Source organism: Sycon ciliatum, chromosome 3 (genome assembly GCF_964019385.1).
Source record: "Sycon ciliatum chromosome 3, ocSycCili1.1, whole genome shotgun sequence".
NCBI lineage: Eukaryota > Metazoa > Porifera > Calcarea > Leucosolenida > Sycettidae > Sycon > Sycon ciliatum.
The window spans coordinates 11,950,528-11,971,758 of record NC_088645.1 but is presented as its reverse complement, the minus strand read 5'-3'; the positions used below and the strand labels follow the sequence as shown (position 1 = coordinate 11,971,758).

The 21,231-nt window shown below is 46.8% G+C and overlaps 1 protein-coding gene across 2 annotated transcripts; it reads right to left on the bottom strand.

Annotated features, from left to right (window-relative positions):
• Positions 1 to 95: 95 nt before the first annotated feature.
• On the bottom strand, positions 96 to 18,444 carry LOC135811441 (ankyrin repeat domain-containing protein 17-like). Of its 2 annotated transcripts, none has more exons than XM_065324681.1 (21): positions 17,944 to 18,444; positions 17,253 to 17,348; positions 16,523 to 16,621; positions 15,601 to 15,699; positions 14,325 to 14,420; positions 13,819 to 13,920; positions 12,792 to 12,890; positions 12,021 to 12,102; positions 11,451 to 11,527; positions 10,494 to 10,605; positions 9,255 to 9,418; positions 8,830 to 8,913; positions 6,770 to 6,877; positions 5,571 to 5,654; positions 5,209 to 5,307; positions 4,771 to 4,864; positions 3,713 to 3,885; positions 2,716 to 2,834; positions 2,098 to 2,241; positions 1,494 to 1,617; positions 96 to 1,135 (listed from the first exon to the last, which is right to left on the bottom strand). In XM_065324681.1, exons 1-21 carry the CDS (start codon positions 17,962 to 17,964, stop codon positions 635 to 637), a joined length of 2,577 nt encoding a protein of 858 aa, XP_065180753.1. In that variant the 5' UTR covers positions 17,965 to 18,444; the 3' UTR covers positions 96 to 634. The 2 variants fall into 2 exon arrangements, with proteins under 2 accessions (XP_065180753.1, XP_065180752.1); XM_065324680.1 differs by having other exon boundaries at positions 9,255 to 9,422; positions 10,498 to 10,605.
• Positions 18,445 to 21,231: the final 2,787 nt, after the last annotated feature.

Sequence of the window (21,231 nt, the reverse complement as noted above, 5' to 3'; positions counted from 1 at the left end):
ACACACACACACACACACACCCACACACACACACACGTGCGTGCAGGTTCGCGTACGGTCAATGGTACGAGTGGACACACCCACACACACTAGCATCGATTCCTTGTTCTCTTTTCACATTCCAAAATATGACTATGCAAATAAGTACCGCATGCAGTAAAAGGAAGTGTACATATTCGGAATTTTCCCTGTCACAAGAGCTAAATAGTGTACATGAAGTTTGAAATTGAAAAATGGCGGACAATCGAAATATTGAAATTAGAAATTATTATCTGCTCGACTATTTGTGCAAGGAAATGTCTGTACTAAAGACATCTTTGAGGCATGCTATTACTGTAAGTTGCATGGGGAGAAAAGAAAAGCTGGATTGACTGCGGAGGACGAAAACAGGAAACCAATAGAACAGGAAAAGAAACGAACTACTGTCGTGGACATGGAAATCCAGTGGATTGACCGGGGCCGGCGCCCGCACTGAGCCTCAGCGCGTAAAGAACAGTGAACAGTCATGCGACCAGCGAGCTGCAGCGCGTAAGTGTGTACTGCTTACCCACGGCTGCATGGCCAGCGCCCTGGGGCCGCTAGACGTGCGACCGAATTTCCATGTCCACGACAGTAGATAGCAGGATAAGTCTCCTTACTGGCCCTGGCCCTTGAGCTGATCGACTTGAGCGCTCAGCGCACACATCTGATCGTACATAGCCTTGAGCTGCGCCTGGCCCAGCTCGGAGCCTGCTTGCAGTTGTGCGATCGTGGCCGTCAGCTGCCCAACGTCCTTTCCTCCAGCAGCAGCAGCACCGCCAGGACCACCAGCAGCAGGTGACACGTCACCACCGCCCAGACCAGCTTTCTTGGCAGTCAGAGGCGACGAAGCCGGCCTGCCTATCGCAGCCGCCGCTGTACCCCTACGACCGGTTGTGGGTGACTTGCCTCCGACCGGGATGCCTCCCGCGGAGCGGCCCTGCCCGAACACTCCTCCTCCCCCGGTGCGGGCACTTACACCCGGTACGTCCACGGTCTTACTGCGAAGTCCGGCCTGGAAGCGGGAACGCGCCGCCTGTCTCCGCTGCACGGCCTCCTGCTCCCTCTGACTGGGACGTTTGAACAGATTGTGCGTCATGGTGGAGTGGAGGATTTTCTACAAGAACACAGCATAGAAACACACAGTTGGAATAGCGACAATAAGTCATTGCAAACAATTCTGTTCACCTTCTTTCAAGTCCTATGTGTAGGTGATGGCTGAGGACATAGAGAAAATATGAAGTCTGATGGAATGCAACGAGATGATTTCAGATATTCCCAAATTTGATGGAGTTGAAACTGTCAAAAATGTTCAGAAAACATCGACTGCTACCGATTGGACCCAAACCATGGACCCTTGTTTATGACCATCGCTGCTCTACGACTAAGCTATGGTTTAGTCATCAACCCAGCAGAGCCCAATCGTCATTACCTTCAGACTTGCTTTCTATTATAATGAGCATTATCGGACTCACCCCACGTCGTGGACCCAGTGTGTGCTCTTGACCGGCCAATGCCATGCACAGTTCCTTGGCTTCTAGATAGGAGCCATTGCGATAGCCGTAGATATCGGTGTTGGTGTCTCGACCCCGGTGCTTTCTGCATAACAAGAGAATAAACAGCCAAGAGATCGTGGCACTGTCGAACATCGGCATAGAAAGAGCGGGAGTCTCCACAGCAGGATAGGTGGGAGTACAGGGTCTCCCCCAAGAGGATAGGAGAGAGTGCACGGGGTCCCCCTCCAGGATGATTTGAAGGGAGTCTAGGGTCTCCCTAGGAGGATACAAGAGAGTGCAGGGGTCCCCCTCCAGGAAGAATGGAGGAAGTACAGGGGTCTACCTGGGAGGATAGGAGGATGCTGATATGAATGTATAATAATAATAATAATATTATAATCACTACATGCACCACCTCAACTGCTGCATGGTAATAAGAGAATGACAAACAACTTACTTTCCGATTTGAAACTCGGATGTTGTTGTAGTTGTTGCACTTTCTGACTGTATATAGTATCTAGTTACAGTGGTGGAGAGTTACTCTTAACTTGTATCCATAATGTCCTTTTCCTTTCTAACTTACTTTCCATCTGGAGTTCTGACACCAGTCTCGCGGAACACACCGTTGATGGTCCACGTGTGCTGCGGGTCAGGGACGTGCAGTGGCAAGTGATGGGACTTGAGCCAGCGAGCCGTGTCATTGCCGCGACGTGCAAACACGACAGATCTACACCAACACGTGCAAGCGCACACCCAAGTACACACACACACACCCAAGAACACGCACACACACACACACACACACACACACACACACACGCACACACACACAAAGAAATGGGAATTCCAGAATATTCAATATTCTCTCGAGGCATCAACTGCTGTAAGAGGCCCGTGCTCGCAAGATATCATTTGCAAGATAATTAATTCAGAGAGGATAATATCAATGAGAGGTCGGACCAAGTGTGCATGTCAGCGGCTGAGCCCCATATCAACCAGAGGTCGGACCAAGTGTGCACCCCCCCCCCCCCATATCAATCAAGTATCGGGCCAAGTGAGCTTTGCAAACCCGATTTCAATCAGGGTTCGGGCTAAGTTTGCATTGCAACCCCATATCAATCAGGGTTCGGGCCAAGTCTGCATCGCAACCCCATATCAATCAGGGGTCGTATCCACACACAAACCATTATGGTGATCTTACCTGCTAAGAGCTTCAATAGTGACCATCGTGCCTTTCGGGTCCGGACAGTCGTGGATAAGATACTCCAGCATCTGCATACAAGCTCCATCAGCCAGCATGGCAGCACCAACTGTCGTCAACTGCACCATCAAAATGAAGATACAGTAAATGTTAGCATACCATGTCTCCAAGGACCAGGAAAAATGTTTTCTTTTGCAGATGCACTGTATATTATTTTAGTGACAAGTGACTACCGTATTTCCCTGAATATAAGCCGCACCTTTTACTCAAAAATTCAAAGGGGGAAAAGAGGGTGCGACTTACAATCGAGCATGACTTACTACTGCAGTCAAGATATCAAAACGATATTGCTCAAACCTAAAAATGGAGGAGCGACTTATAATCGTGGAAATACGGTATGTACCTGGTCTTGTAAAATTAGTGCAGTGCCCGCAAAAAAATTACTATAAATCGGCTTGCACATGAGCACTCTTTCTGCTTAGCCTCAAAGTGTTCTGCCCTTGTGCAAAGCTCACTGCGTCTATCTCAGTCAGAGCACTCTAACTTGGATGCTTTGAGCCAGCTAAAAAAAATGCTTTCTTGCTCATTAGACTTCACTGCGATCGGATCGGACTGGATCGGACCGGCAGTCACGCTGAACTCAGCCGGGGATAGCTAACAACGCCGAAACAGCTAGCTGTCCGGAGATTGGGGGAATTGAGGAAAGTCTTGAGGGGTAAACAGCAGCATTTGGCCATGTCCAGATTATTATCAAGCACCGTAGGCTGGAGAGCACAACGGTGAGGTGTGGTAGTTGAGTAAAACCTTGTTGTATCTAAGGTACTTATACTGAGAGATTTCACTGTAAAGTCTATTTCAAACAGCTCATTGAGGAGCAGGATTGAAAGGGCACGATGGGAACGGCTCGAACTTCCGTCTTTCCTCAAAGACCAATTGCAATGCACCGATTGCAGTATATTAAATGGCAATAGTGTGTTAGAGCAGAGTGATGACTTACCTGTTTGATTTGGTTGATGTAGGCGTGCACAACGGCGAGTGCTGTACCAATGCAGATCTCGTCTGTGGACGTCATGTGTGGCACCAGTGCGGCAATGTTCTTCACCTTGTCGAGAATGCGCGCGCGACTCAGGCTTAGCGAGCCTTCCGAGTGCTCCAGGATCATCGAAAAGCCTGCAGAGTACACAGGCACACACACATACACACGGCCGAATACACACACACACACACACACACACACACACACACACACACACACACCACACACATACACACACACACACACACGATTATAGCACAGAATGTACGCACCGATTCAACATTATCATTAGTACTACGATGATTACAAAATCTAAGCTACATCATGCACACAGGCAGGCACTGTTGCTCACTGCACAGCGTCTAGAGTTGGTCACAAAAGTGGGAAAAAAGGAGCGAGTTGTTTGTCTTTACTCCACAGCAACGGGTGTTCGATCAGACCACAATTTCCAAAGTGTGTAAATTGCATCATAGAGAATCATACGTACGGTGCACATTGAACAAGCAACTGAGGACACTGTACGCCGAAATGTCAATATAGTGGTACATCAACTAAACCTCAGAATCATTTCCATACACTTGAGTCATTCTATAACCAAGATTTCTATACAGGGTCATAGGAAACGTACTCTTTACCCAGGGTCCTCAGAAAGGTTCTTCGTATCTCACGCAATGACACAGTATGTTTTAACCGGGATGTTAAAACCGAAGTTTTCCTGAAACTGTCAAGAAATACTGCCCCATGCGCACCCGCTCGTGTATACAACGGAGAAGAGCACGTGGTGTCTGCCGTGTGCAGCATGCAGTGAGTTGGTCGGTGCATCAGACTGACCCGCCGGAACAGGTCCGGTTGGTCAGGTGAACACCGGACCAACTTTGTTGCTACCAATGGATGTTTACTACTGAGGAGGGCATCATGTCCCTGCCATATTATACACAACGTGTGAAAGACTGTGGGTACGACCGGACCGATTGAAAACTGCTTCCGGCGGTCCTGGGTGCATGACAGTGTGTGTTTACCTGGCATGGGTACCAGCTGATCCAGCAGCTTGATGCCACAACTGCTCTTTGCCCAGTGATCACGTGTCTTCATCTGCAGAGCTAGACGCAAGGCCTGCAATCAGTCAGCATGGGAATACAGCCACAGCAAGGAGGGAGTGAGGGAGAGAGAAACAGACGGACAAACACACAGAGACAGAACAGGAGAGAGAGAGAGAGACGCACATACACAGAGACGGGGCGGGGAGAGAGAACAAGGGAGAAATAGAGAGGAGAGATTGAGAATCAAAGCACTATCCTCAAACACTGGCTTCTTCGAGCAACTGAAAAAACCTGCACCAAGACAGCACTGGGATAGTTGGACACATTATGCGAGATGCATATACAATGATCTACACTCTGTTAGTCGCCATCAACGCCGACTTTCACACATCATTTTATTAGTACCATTGTCCTTACCTTCATTCCAATGAAGAACTCGGCCATCTTGCAGAACAGGCGAGTGCAGAAGACGAGTGCTTCAGGACAAGTTGTCACGAGATTCTTCCACTCCATCATCTGAACATACATGTAGATACAACAGACATATCAGGTTTCAAATCTTTATTCTCACGATGGCCTCTGACCAATGAGAGAAGTTGGCCAAGCAATCGCTATACTCCATGGCCTTGGGTGGTAGTGTTGTTACAGCGATTCCTAAATGACCCAACTCACAACGAATATCAAAGGTGCAAGCTTTCTGTGAGTGCAAGTTCATAATACAGTATAGTACTTCTTGACAGTCCCAAAAACTCCATAAACCACGCACATACTCTTCTGACCTTTGTAGAATTTTCTCGGATTCTCTCCATCAGCTGATCAACTTGTTCTCTGCTCACCTCACCTGCTGTCTGCATCATACTTATCTGTATGCAGCAAGACACCACACATAGCACAGTTTTGTGACGACATGGAATAACAGTCATGACGAAATCTGCAGGCAGAACTGTTTTGTCCTTTGTGGACCCATCAGCGCAGCACAGAGGAAATGAGGCCGAACCTGGTATAGGGATGTCAGCGAACGCACTGCGCAGGCCTCTGCGCATGCATTGCGTCATCGATTTTTTGAACGTGATCGCGGCCGACAGAGAAAACATGGCCGCGGTCTGTTTGCACCGCTGGGAGTCGTAAAATTACTGTTCTTCTGTCCCCGCGACCATTCAAATCATACGCGATACTCGAGGACCCACGTACTCCCCACGTTCTCCCCGGTCGATTTCTCTGAAAGTTTGCACATCGTGAAACACCAGTATGAGAGGTGTTCAGGCAAATTTTCAAGGAATTTCCCTGGTTGGATCGTTCCAAAATCGGACTTGCATTTCTCACTCGCGGCCATTTCTTGCGCGATGGAAGCGCCCTGCCCTGGTGAGTAATCAGCTTCGCGCTTGGTAGAGAGTTGCTGCAATCAGCTCCCTGATGTCTTCGCTGCCATTGTCAGAAGCGATGGACCATGAATTTGTTTGAGAGTCTCTGGATGCTACTATTCCTCAGCCTAGTTTTCAGCCATTCCGTGCATCTTCTTCGCACGATTTATTTTGCAAAAAAATGAAAGTGTTCATGAGTTTTCTTGTCGGCCGCGCGTAGATGGGCCAGGCTGACCTGCGCAGATGGGCTGCGCAGTGCGTTCGCTGATATCCCTACCTGGTAGCAATGAAAGATACATTTTCCAAAGCCAGATTATAACCAGGCCCGAACGTACCTCGCCAGAGTGCTCAAGCTGACAAGTCTCTGCTCTGCATGATGTAGTGTATATACTAGATAAAGTGGTGGTTGGAAGAGAGAGTGGGTAGGTGATAGGAGTATGGAACAAACAAAACACAGGGTTAGATAATCCCATCACCATCCTCGCCATAATAACCAGAAAACCACAACACTCACACACACGCACGCCCGTGCGCACGCGCGCACACACACACACACACACACACACACACATACACACGTGCGCACAAGCGCACAAGCACATGTCTGACGGACTTACCCTCTCTCGCAGCTTGCTGCTTTGTCGTTCGTGTGACTGCATGGCCGACAAGACCAGCTCCTTGCCGAGGGTGTTCACGCTTCCTGCCGCTACGCCAGGCCCTTTGTCCTGTAAACAGGTGAACAACACACAGGGATTAGATAGTGGTAACGACTTCGGTGATAATTTCATAGGAAAAAGGTGTTTGCTCCCCGCACCGGAGTGAATTGTCAAGTCAAGTAATTAGTTGGCAGAAAAGCATGAGCTCTGATGTGGAGAGCAATCGTCTTTCCTATGGACAAAGCAACTACAGTCAACTTTGCTAATAACGACTGCGGATATACAGTCAACTTTGCTTATAACGACACTCGGCGAGGCATCAAAAAGGTGTCCTTATTCGCGAAGTGTCGTTGTACCCGAAGTCTCATTATATGTATAACAATGGGATGTGACTTTGCTCTGGGCATGGAAATTCTGTCGTTATTCGCGAATTGTCGTTATATCCGCAGTCGTTATTAGCGAAGTTGACTGTAACGACAATTCGCGAATAACGACAGAATTGCCACGCCCAGAGCAAAGTCCCATCTACAGTAAAACTTGTAAGTAACGACCACCGTGACTAGCGACCGGCCTGGTACTACAGACCACTTTGTCAGGCACGGACGGTCTCACATTCAAAATGCACTGTGACTAGCGACTACCTGCTGAACGCGACCAGCGACCGCCTTTTCTTGTCCCAATGTCGAATTTTGACCCGTAACTAGCGACCTCGATGTAGGAAATCAAACATTGCTCGAAGCTCCTTCTCGAAATGTTGATGATTTTCCATGGTCCTGAAAGGACTGTTTCGATACGACAGCTGGACAAATGAACGCAGTCTCATTTTGACTGTGGAATCAGTGTGGACTGCACTACACCTGTCATAATTTCAAGTGCTGTCAAGAACAAACATGATAGGAAACGTCTTGGAGAGCGCATCCAAAGCGCTCTTTGATCGATGTTACTACTCGAAGGAGAAACTAAGACTGAGCGGCTCTCTGTCGAAGTGCAATCACACAGCTCAGTCACCAGGTCACACTGAGTCCACAGAAGTCAGAGAAGTATCCGGCAAAGAAGCACTGTCCTGCATCTCAACATTGCAACAGTTTACGTTGCAGCGTGGCTTGTCTACCATGGCAATGGATGTAGAGAAACTTGGTGCCTTCATGAACAAACTTGAAGCCCAGCGCAAAGAGAAGCTTCAACAGGGAACTCTTGACTCCTGGCTTCAGAAGTAGGAGCTGAATTTAATGTCTGCAATAAAACTTGATTTTCTCTCTCTCCACGCATTGTGTGATCTGAAAGAAGAATGTCAGTGCGCAAGTGGTGGGGGATTGTATTATCTGCATTCTGACATACATATCATATAATGGGATCCATATATGGTCACGCGGTGCAAACCTTTAACTAAAGACCACCTGCCACTAAAGACCACTTTTCCGGGCACCAAGGGGTGGTCGTTAGTTACAGGTTTTACTGTAACTGTAATACAGATAATGAGACTTGGGGTATAAGGACACTGTTCTGATGCCCCGCCGAGTGTCGTTATACGCGAACGTGACTGTAGCGACTTTGGCGATAATTTCATAGGTGACGGTGTTTGCTCCCCGCACCAGAGTCAAGTGTCAAGTCAAGCCGGCGGAAAAGCACGAGCTCTGATGTGGGGAGCAATCACCTTTCCTATGGACAGCGCAATTATGAACAGAACGGAACATCATGCCATTAGCACTACAGGAAAAAACAAACGAGATGTTAGCTGAACTCTCATTCCGACGGCCTAACTTGACCAAAAAACTTGAAGTTTGAAGTTGAACTGGAAGTTGAACAACTAAGAGTTCAGGACTCATCATAATCAGATGAACGAATGTAAATACTGCACTGCCTTCTGGCCATTGTCAAGTATTGAGTAAAGGTATCACTTCAGACAGTACACAGTACAAATAACATGGTCCTCCGAAACCGGGATGAGTCTACTGCTGCAGCACACTGTCATTTGTGAATACCAGATCAACACGGTAGTAGTCAGCAAACTGACACCTTACCTGTGCTGCAAGCTGTGCTTTGATGGCGCTGTACTTCTTCCTGGCATCGGTGGCGAGGTCCGGTACTTTGTCGTAACCAGAGGCCTGAAGCAGAGAATACGATCGCACAACAGAGGTTCAGTGAATAGCACCACCATGCATGCTTTGCATATGGAGACAAGTACACACGCACACACAAGCCATACTGTTTACTAGTAGGCTTGGATAGCACCATTGATTACACAAGAGTTAATCTAGCCAAGAATAGTCCATTGCCTGAACACACACATGCATGTAAGTGCACACACGCACACGCACACACACACTCACACACACACACACACACACACACACACACACACGCACACACACACTCTCTCTCTCTCTCTCTCTCTCTCTATCTATCTCTCTCTCTCACACACACGTGCACACACCGCGGTTCTCACCTTATCCGTTAGCATGGGCATTGTGTTGATCTTCTGCAGTTCCTGGCGTAGCGCTACTGTTGTTGATGCCTGACCCATGAGTTTGTCTGTTTCACGGCACACTCGACCCTTCGATGCCTCCTGCTCTGCAACCATGTCCGGGGTAACAATACCCTCACTTGGATCTAAGTAGCAAACAGAATACAGAAGAGCACCATTGTTGCCTGGTGATTGCCAGAGCATGGAACTTGTAGTAGCAGCAAACAAGCCTTGATTGTCCTTGTTGTTTTGTATTACGCTCTGCCTCCGCGGTGTTGAGCACTGTCAGCACACTGGGTACATCCTCCAGAGAGCACCATTGAAAGTTTCCAATCGCGCTTTCCATTGCCAGTTTGCTACTGCTGATGTTCCTGCCAAGCGTCCAAATTCAATTCCTATTTTGGCTCATGACAAAAAAGGTAATAGACTAAGGGCGCGTTCGAATTGTCACTCTTTGACTTTTCGAGGAGTTTCGTTTTTCTGAAGAGGTGGCCTTATTGGGCTCTTCAGAAAAACGAAGCTCCTCGAAACTCCACAACCTCACCCGATGGGAGAGGTGGATTAATTTCGAAGAGTTTGGAATAGCTACGTCACGTAGTACGTGGAGATGGTCAATCTGATCGGACGTCATCATCGCCATGACAATTCCACTGAAAAACTCTAAAATGATAGAAACCGTTCTATTGGGGCACTTCAACTAATCTCTTTATAAAATTTGTTTGAACAGTTGATGAAGACAATTCGAACGCGCCCTAAATTGGGCTGAAAACTGCATTTTTTGTGCAGCTGTCAGGAAAATTATGAACGTAACAAGATCCCATAGAATGAATTCGTTGTATCGGCCGCTATAGTTATGTCTAGGCATCTCTAGGTATTTAAGTATCCCTAGGTATCTCTACATATCTCTAAGTATGTCTAGGTATCTCTAGACAGTTGTCTAAGGTCCTCAGGCTGCATATAGCGCTTTACGTCCAGTGGACAGAGCCAGTAATACAATGATCACACAGCAATGTCTCAACCAAGTTCTTTTCCGTCGTTGCTCAGAGTTTCGCGTGAAACAATCATCAGACAGAATATCTCTCCATATCTCTAGGTATCTCTCGCCGTTGTTGTTTCCTATGAAACCCTGAAGGCCATGATAAACTGACACATGCACAACATGCCATTAGACAGCTCCACTCAGCGCATTGTATTGCAGGCACTTAATCATTTCTTGCTCACCTAGCGGCCGAGTATCCACCATCAGAATACAGAACATGCCTTCCGGCCCGTCGCCAACTTTTCCAATCCACCAGTCTTCGTACGGCTTCTTGACAACGGTGATAAAGTCGCCCTGCATAACATAACGTAATGAACAGGGCCGCATCAACAACAATAACAGTCCAGATCAGTCCAACTGCATGTGTGCCTGTCTCCAGCTTACAATTACTCCGATCGCATAATGTAGTACGATGGTACGATAGGATCTCCTTGCTGGATTCTTGTCTATCCTTCTTTCTTCTCTTTTTCTTTATTCCTTTCCTTTCTTTTCTTTTCTTTTCTTGCCGTGGTTGGCTGTCACCCCTCTCTCGCACTTTGCGTGCCAATTGGTCATGGACCACGAGTTGAGTGAAATAAATAAATAAAAAATAAAATAAAAAATACACAACACTGTCGGCAAAGTTCCAAACACAGTGAAGCCTGTCTAAGTCGACTACTCAAGGGACATTCAAAGTGTGGTCTCTGTAAGCAGGTGGTCTCCTTATCCAGTGCCATTTGACTGGAAATAGCATCCCTTGGTCCTGGCTGCAGTGGTCTTCTGGGACAGGTTGTCGCCTTATCCGAGTGGTCGCCTTGACAGGTTTTGCTGTCCAGCCATATTTTCCGAATATAGCCATGCTTAATGACGCCCTAACCTATCAAAACGGTAGCAGGGGGGGGGGGGCAAGCTATAGTCACTAAAGTAGGGATCGTACCACTTCTGTCCCTCCACCCCTCCCCCTGTAGTTCCGAGCCTGATTATGACTGCAAGCCGGCACAAGTCTCAAACACATGTCAGATAGTCACACTTGTCACCAATTCTGCACTCCTTGCATTCACAGCTATCAGAGCGGCAAATCGCTGCCTCTGTTCTAACTCAGCTGCATGCATGGCTTCAATGGCAATTATTCACTTGCTTCCCGTCCTCTAGACCCATACCTCTTTGAAGGAGAGATGGTTGTCGATGCCTCCACCCATACAGTCCTCAATCGCACACACCAGTTCCATTGGTCCATCTGCACCAGCAACACACACAGTAGCAGTGAGGCAGACAGCACCAGAAGCACCCAGATTACCCAACAGATGCTTTTCTCTGTCATGTAACCAAAACAATCTTCATTGAAAATTTGAAATGCTTTAAGCGAGAATCAGCCGCCAATATGTGTGACGAGTATCCAGTAAAACCAATAATGCTATTATCGACATGTTTACTGATATCTCTGCACGAAACAATTACACGTGCGCACAGCACACCAAACTTGAAATTCATACAGGGTATACCCTGTGAAAGACATTCAAGCTGAATGTGTGCTTGGAGGCACCATATTTATGCAAAATAGGAAACCAGTCCTGGATCTCCTGGCCAAGCAGGCTGGACTTGACTTGTATCGACACATATGCTCCATTTCTGGTCGGCAGATCTCAGTTTTCGTTCTGTTCATTTTTGTGAATGGTCAAAACATGTGTGACACAAACTTTTTTATTCTTCGATCAAGCCACACAACGTACGTTCTGATGAGAGACTGTCCACCCAGCTGAGGACTTCCAGCTGACGATCTTCCTCGGCCAGCTGCCGGGGAGTCTTGCCACCCTGTGTGTAGCACGCATGAAGCACAGCAAAACCAGACATTGAGGTATTAGAAGTCATGTGATACTCATCCACATCATCAAAATCAATATCAGAATTGACAGGCATGTGCCAAGTCTATTAATGTTACAGTGCCGCTCAATGAAATCCGATCAAGCAAAGGAATGCTATGCCGGGTAAGGTGCATCCCTAGACCTGCAAACACTCGGATGTGAACTGGTGCCGAGCACAAACATGGCTCACGCGATAGGATGGCATTGAGCAGCAGCACCGTAGATCATACGTATGCATGTATGGACGAATGGTACAGTTGTGGCACACACATAATGTAGAAGTGCTGAAGATGCTGAAGCCGAGAACTGAAGCTGAAGCCGAGAACATTGGCCGGCTGAGCCTGCCGTACCGCCATCGCTACCACTTTCAGTCCCATTCAGTTGATGTCTTTTCAGTCGCCACGGCTCCACAGACAGTGTATTAACGTCAAAATTTTATTTGGCATCACTCTACTTGAGTGTACTGGTTCCGCTCAAAACACTAACGATTATGGTACATTGGTTTGTATAGCAAGATTGGAAGCTATGGCATATATTGTAAGATTGGAAGCTATGGCATATATTGTAAGATTGGAAGCTATGGCATATATTGTAAGATTGGAAGCTATGGCATATATTGTAAGGCGACAGAAACTCTACCTTGTTCTTTGCCTGGAGTGTGGCGCCGCTGTCAACCAGAACTTGCGCTACGTTGACATAGCCCTCACGACATGCCACATGTAGAGCCGTGTTGCCATTCTATCAGCGAGTGAAGAGAAAGAGAGCACAAGAGGGAGAGAGGGGGGGGGGGGGGTGATGAGAGGAGAGAGTGAAAGGAGAGGAGAGAAAATAAAGATAAAGAAACAACAGAAGTAAGAGAATACACATGGGAATGGCAAGCGTCACAGAGATTCTCCGGCGACATGAACAACACTCAATGCGCAAGCCATCGCTATACCACAATACCTGCATCATTTGTTTGGTATTAGCACAAGGCCTGAGCTGCCACAAGTTGGCTGGATGACTTTCATGAACAACAGGATGATATAGCAGCAATATCCCGTGGCTGGTTTAAGTACCAGAACATTTGAGTTTGTAGATCATGAGCTGCGGGTGTCCATAGGTGCTGATCAACTGCTCTCAGTGTGCATAATGGACAACAGCCACCGGTCTACACACACCAACATGCTGTGCATTCAGGGGTTTCACTATCCTTAAGTAAGACACCAGCAGTAGTTCCTGGGACATTCACCAAACCAAGGCAGACAGGGGCGCCGGACACGGTACGGTCACTACAGTATTGACCGTACCACCTTTTGCCCCGGGTATCCCGTGAATACAAAAATGCATTGATCTGGGCGCTAGATTTTCAAAACGTCCGGCTCCGCCACCCCTCCCCCATGAGTCAATTGTACTTCAGATGGCTGACGGTAGCACACTAAAATACCTTCCGACGACCCTGGTAGAGCATTTGACGTGGTTGTTTCCTTGAGGGTAAAACTGCATCTCTCACAACACTTTATAGCACTGTTCCGCTCATTAGTTCGAGGCAAAGTTGCAAACAGTGAAAGCCCGACTGTCACCATGAGTACTTGCACCAGGGACCCTCGCTTATAGCCAGCAATACTCCACCACTAAGCATTACTTGGAGAGAATCTTGCTGAAAAGAGGTCGGTGGACGACTTACGATATTCTGACTGTGCACATTGGCATTGGCGTCGAGCAGCAGCTCGACAATCTCCACGTGACCACCGAACGTCGCCTTGTGGAGTGGCGTGTATCCAATGTGCTGCAAGTGATAACACCAACATTACAAAGTAACCAACGTAAACAGGAATATTTGTGAATCCTGTGGTGTGATCTGCCATTCGTGTGACACGGTAGTTCTCTCGATTCTATGATGATGGGAGTAAGAAGGCCAGCAAGAGACGGTATGTGCAGCCAACAAATTATGCCTTCACTCAATGCACAGAACACATTGGATTTCTTCGAGATCACTATTCTTTGTTCGGTTGCCAATGGGCATCAAACTTCCCCTCGGCGTGACACACTCCTTACCAGGGCAATGCTAGACGCTAGCTAAATGTAAAAAAAATTACGGTTCTTGACATACTTCATCCATATAAACATTTGGAAACTTTGGCAATAGATACCATTTGGGTGAGAACAGTGTATGTACGACTCGTGCCATACCTTTGTTGGGATGTCAACCTTGGCTTTCAGGTCCAGTAGCTCGCGTGCCACATCGGGCCGACCGTCTGCCGCATAGTGCAGGGCAGTAAGTCCCTCCTTCAAAGCAGATGCACAGTCAGAATACAGCATGCATTAGGATGCCCGTCGCCCTGCGCTGTTCACCAGCTCAAATGGCTGGACTGGCTGGAGTACAAGTACTTGCACTGTTCTTCACCAGCAGAACAATCTGATATTCATATCCATACACGCATCACACGCCGAGTGACTGATAATCACACAAAACATGGAACTCTGAGTGGACGCAGACTTCCCTTCATCCCTACAATAGCAGGTCCGCCGGATCCCGTCCGGTTGGTCAGGTTATTACCGGACCAACTTTTTGGCCACCAACAAAATGTTTGAGGGATAGAGGGCATATGTAACCAGCACTCGATACCCAAAGTATGAAAGGCCACAACACTACCGGACCAATCAAAAACTGATTCCGGCGTTCCTGAACAGTATCTCCACACGTTTCGATGGGAAGAAGTAGGTGCACGAGCAACCGTTTCGAATTGTTGCTTATGTCGCGTGGGACAGAAGAACACAATATCAGGGAGAGGGGGGGGGGGGGGGGCGGAACAAGTCCGGTTGGTCAGGCCATGGCTGGACCAACTGTTTGGCTACCAATGCGGGTTTACTGCTGAGGAGGTCATGCGTATACGCACTATGCCATACACAAAGTAGGAAAGCCTATGGTATGGTGGGATCAATCAAAAATCTGCTTCCGCCGGTCCTAAAGATACAAGCATGTGTGGTGTACCCGTGTAATCGGAATTTTCCTTCTCGTTTATGTGAGATAAACAGCTCCGATGTTCCGCTTGTTTATCTCAGAAGGGGTGTGTGGTGTACCCGTGTACATCGTACATATTTGCACTCTCATGTTTCTTATTATGCTACTGCATCTCCTTGCATGGACGCGCGTACGACCTTACAGCATACTACTCATACTATGCATGCATGTGTACTCCGTGCCCATAATCGACAGTGCATGTCTCTTGTTGCTGTTCAGTCTTTTCCTTGGTAGTTTCCTGACGAGTCGTCCTCTCTCAGTCCTTCGTTGCAATATTCTATTTCAATATAACTAATCATCACATAGACTTGATGATACCACAGCATGAACCCTGGCATGGACGGTGTGCAGGGACAACCTCTGTTATATTTACTGGAGGGGGAAGAGCACGAGAATCTTAGATACAAACAGGGGCCCTGGCATGGAAAGCGGACAGGGACATACCTTTGTTACGGCGTCGAGATCCGCACCGTACTGAGCAGCAAGACGAACGCACTCCACCGACCCTCCCAGCGCAGCAGTGTGGATAGGGGCAACGTCGTCCTGCAGTCACAATCACACGTATAGACAAGCCACAGAATGTTCCTAACATCACAGTATTGTACAGCATGGAACATCACTGCCAATCTGATGTACAAGAGTCTGCATCATACAGTCAACCTAGTGAATGACGACATCCAGTATAACTACAAAATGACGAGTAACGGCACAACCTTCAGACCTAGAGCATGTTCGATTGTGCGAATCCATGGGCCCCAGAACCGGATTCGCCAAATTCCTACATGTTCGATTGTACGAATCCGGATCCCGGTCCCACAGATTCGGATCCAGTCAACCCACCTCACAGACCCGGATTCGACGGATTCGACGGATGCATTTGCATTGTATCTACTAAAAACTCCCAGATATGCGTGCAATAGGTCAAGAGTTCACCATAATGCGTACAGATACATGTACCATGGAATAGTACGGGATAAGCTGTAGCAAAGCGGTTGCTAAGGTCTTGAAACGGATTATCAGTTGAGCACATTCGATTGTATCCGTCGGATCGGAGTGATCTGGTCGGCGAGGATCGGGATTCAGTTTCCACAATCGAATACAGTCCTTGTGATCATTTGACTGAATACTTTCAACCTCACAAAATATCAACATTTTTTCAACATTTTTCACGATCGAGTGCCGTGATTTGCCAAGTATTAGTTGACATGTACATGTAGAACATGATCTCATTGAACACGAAGGAGAAGTCAGGGAGCTGTTAACTGCAAGACGCACTCATGACATAGACAGTATCTGCAACCGTTCTAGGTGCAAAGGCAAGGTTATCTTCAAAAGTGGTGTCTGAAATGCATCCAGTAACACCGACCTTGGCTAGATGGTTGGAGCTGGACTTTCCTTCAAAGAGCACCTTTGCAACCTTGTGATAGCCATGAAACAGTGCATGCTGCAGCGCCGTCAATCCATTCTGGAGACCGGGAGCAAGACACAGTCATGCATGCAAATACGGATGCAGCCATACAAACATGGAGGCATTCAAGCATGCATATATGCACGTGAACACACAAATAGTCATGCATGTACATGTATAATACTTCGAAGTAGTACACACGTGCATATGTGTACAGACAGTCAGACACACATACACACACACACATACACACACACACACATTTAATTATCTGAGCGTGAAATGGCGGTCAGCACTGATTTCAGATTTCATGATTCGTCACTCAATTCAAAATTCCAATACCGACTAGCACACTTTGCCAACGCAAAACAAAACTACCACTGGTCACCACTCCATGCACCCAATTCAAAATGTCTTGTACTGACTCAGTACGTCCTTCTATGAGAGCTTGGATGAATTTAAAACTTGTCAATGCAAGAATGCCGGCAATGCCGGTTCATTCTGCAGACCTGAAAATAAACATTCTAACCAACCAACCAGGTACCTCAATTGGCGTACCCTCTGTACAATTTGCAGACATCCCAATCTTTGCCAAAACGTATCGATCGACTTACTAAGGTCCGTCTTGCAAACCGCACTTCGTAGTACAATGTATTAAAATGAATTTTTGTTAACGGCTTGCGCCTACCTGATCTGGGAAGTCCACCTTGATTTCGGGAATGCGTACGAGCTCCTGCACTTTGGCTACATTGCCTTCCTTGCATGCCTGCTGCAACTGTTGTTGCTGTAAAGATAGTGAACCACACGTGTACAGGTGCACAATCATACAAATTTAATACCATCTTCCGCAGCATAAACCGCACTGAAGTACATGTAAGCTGCACCCAGATTTTGTCACGAAATACATACATCTATAATGAAGAAAGAGGACCAAAGAGCTACAAGTTACGGTATAATATCCACTAACACCACCAGTTACTACGTCACTAGTACAGCTGTCGGAGGTTGTGCATCATGATACACTGCTACTATTGAGTATTGTTTGTGTTGCACTATGCTGAGCCAGCAATAGGCTTTCCAAATCCAGCATGGTACCGAGTTGACCGACGCTATTACGCTCACATTCAAACCAGCTCAGGTATGATCGTTTCGATGGTTCGTTTCTGACAGAACAATTACTTGACTGTGTTGTTTATCTACATGTACACCATGGTATACAGTGTGGCTCACAACCAAGCCTCGCCGAAGGGACGAATGTTTGAATTCATGTGACGCCTTAGTGCAAGGCACAGAAACAACTACACGAAACCGTATTGCGAATGGTCCTATTGTGAGCAATTATGTGGGAGATAGATCTTTCTTCGTAAACTCGCTCTTACCAGCGCGTCAGTGGCGGGCATCTTGCCGGATCAGCACCGGTGTCGCTCAGCCCGGTCGAACAGCGGACTCCGCCGTTCCGGGTCTGCTCTCCGCTTCGGAGGCAATCCGGAATGTTCAGCACGGCCGCGTTGATGTGCTGGGCTAGCTAGAATGCGTGTACAGGTGCTGCTGGACGGCCACCACGAAGATCCCAGCTCCTACCCAAACGAACTAACTTCGCCAGAGTACATGTACCAATGAAACTTGGTCCAAACGTTCGTTTGGCAGAATTACTCGATAGCTATCATCGATACGTCCGTGGTGTTATCGGCACGGGCTTGGAATGCCGGCTGGACTCCTCGCCAAGGCGCGGTGATTCGGATAGTGGTGAACAGCTTCGGCAACGGTATTGAAATGCAAATCATCAGCTACCATCCAAAGGCCCTTGGCACTATTATTTTTCGCGAGTCGTCGACGAGACGGAACGATTGTAAACAAGAGCGCGTCTCCCGACCAGAACGCATGCTGACGGCTGTACTGGAATATTCCACTTTCCAGCCATGATCTGCAGCGTCTGAACCCATCTCAGTGCAGTGTCAAGATTTTGAGGTCGCAATGGCGCTGCAACAAGCAAGCAAATAATTTTGTGGCAAGAGGGCGGTGTGCAAATGGCGTTTGCCTTTTGCCAGTATCTATGTGCAGCATAGGGAGTCATGACCATGAAGGCATGATGACTGGTATGAGTGAGTGTGAGTACTGCTACTAGTACTTAGTAGTACTAGTAGTAGGTAAGAAGTAAACTGTAAAGTCTCAACACTGACAACATGTATTGTTAACAGTCAACTCAAACGCCCGGACACGTCACAGGTACAGAGCAACAACAAGTAAGTAACTCTCTTCCTGTCACCATTGCAAAAATGGTTCACATGCATTATGGCGAGATCTACACAACTAATGTTACTTTACTTCACAAGCCATAAAAATAATAAATAATTTACCATGTAGATCTACATGTACATAGCACTACCAGTACTAGTACCACTTGTGACGGCCTTTCACATTTCAGTTTTTTTCTGTCTCCCTCTCACCATGCTCACTCTCAGCTCCGTAAACTGCTTCTCGACCTCAACCACAGAGTGACACATGCATTGCTTTCTCCATTGTTCGCACCTGGTCTCCATATTTTTTGTTTTTATAGACCCGCGGCCCGGGTCTACCAGTAGGCAGAAGTCAGTAGATCATGGACATGTACATGTAGATCTACGAGTAGCCACCTCGGCCTCCGGACTCCGGCCCAAGCCAGGCAGGCCACTCCGGACCCCCGCGCATCACCATGACCCGTCTGTCCGTGGTCCACACTACTAGTACACTACAGTCTACCATGGTCTACGGAACACCATGACTGAGTCATGACTGTACAAGGCCAAGGGCAAGGGGCCGGGGCTAGCTGTCTGTTCAAGAGAAGGCCATAGTAGCCTAGGCGTAGATCTACTCGACTCCTTTGCTTGGCGTAGTAATACTAGTAAGTAGTAGTATGGTACAGGGAGAGTGTACCGGTAGCCGTAGTCGAATGTTTCAATGTTTGTTGGTTCCTATTATTTTTAGTACTTCGCCAGATACGCAGACATTTCTGCCCTCTCGTCTAATGCCAGGTCCACACTAGGCTAATTATTATTTTCGGCCGATGGCGACGCTCCGACACCGACTCCGACATGAAATCGGCGGTCTTCTTATTCTTCTTTGGAGTTTGGTAGCTACAACAGTACAAGTCATGATAAAAATTTTAATGTGAAAATGTGAAAATGACAATGAAAGACTGTACAGGGTACATGTACATGTAAAGATTCACCTAGGGTTCCCAGTAAAAAGGCAACGCCTGTTGGGACTCCCCTAGTAAAAATAATAAAATCTACTACTACTACTACACTCCATTATTATCGTTATCATCCTCTACTGACATGATGAGCTCCGGCAGGGAGCGAATGTAATGTAATGTAATGTAATGACTATATGTATAGTCATTACATTACAGTCAACTTCGCCAATAACGACATGTGGCGGGGCATCAGAAAAGTGTCCTTATTCGCGAAGTGTCCTTATAACCGAAGTCCCATTTGAATGTATGTGAACCCATATTTTGTATAGTATGATATGCATATCAAAATCAAGCTCTTTTCTTGCTCTATGTCAATGTGTACTTTATTTTCATATTGCAGTTGAAAGGAACTAAAAATTCAATATGCAAGGGAAATCAATTGAAAAATATGCCTTTTTGAGCCATCTACAGGGCCAGAGACATGTACATGTGTCATGATTACTGTACAATCATGTACAACTACATGTACATAATTGTATACATAATTATAGGTGTGCTGGTAAATCCAACAATTTTGAAGCCAACATGTAAAAGGAAGAAAAAGCCCCCCCCCCCCCCCTTTGGCTGCATTTTCTTGCATGTGTGCCTTTTTATAATAATAATAATATTATCCATCACCATAGGTTCTGGTACTTCTGCATGACAGGTACATATACTTGACTGACAGGTACTTGAAATAGCTGTCAAAAGCCCAGAAAGTCGTTGTTCAAGCAGTGAATATGACCTCGGGGCACTAAAAGCATGTCGCTATTCGCGAATTGTCGTTATTCAGATAGTCGTTATATCCGAAGTAAAATGTATACAGTTAGATGGGACTTTGCTCTGGGCATGGAAATTCGGTCGTTATTCGCGAATTGTCGTTATATCCGCAGTCGTTATTAGCGAAGTTGACTGTACATTAATTTTTACCACTCTCTTAGTAGTGACTCCCATTGATTATCGCTATGCCTAAGCAGTCAAATATTCCTGCATATTTCACTCCTTAGGGCTATATTTCACAACTAAATATTGCGACAGAGCTTTCGGCCTTACATGTACATGTACATGTACAATGTACATGTCTTTCCAATTTTAAAATTATTTATTGCATTCCCAACTCGTCGCAACCACGCGCTCTCAGCTGAACCATACAGACGCCAGCAAGGACACTTCCGTTGAGAGATGATATTTTTCCACGCCTCTAGACAGCTGTTTCGCTCCCTGCCAGAGCTCATCATGCCCTATTCAAAATTTAATAATAATAATAATAATCATGTCAGTAGAGGATGATAATGATAATAATGGAGTGTAGTAGTAGTAGTAGATTTTATTATTCCCGTAGCTATGCAGGAGACGTTACTTCAGTAACGTCCGGCGCTAGCCAGTAGGCCTCCGCGGAATATGCCGGCATAATTTCGGGAATTATCAGTGTGATTTTTAAAACGGGAATTAT

Bases quoted from the DNA above. Each gene is read 5' to 3' on its own strand.
- LOC135811441 (XM_065324681.1), bottom strand. From the start codon at position 17,964: ATGCCCGCCACTGACGCGCTG. The intron at 16,622-17,252 runs GTAGGCGCAAGC...CCCGGTCTCCAG, and splicing joins AGGTGGACTTCCCAGATCAG to AATGGATTGACGGCGCTGCA. The intron at 1,136-1,493 runs GTGAGTCCGATA...GTGTTCTTGTAG, and splicing joins CACTGGGTCCACGACGTGGG to AAAATCCTCCACTCCACCAT.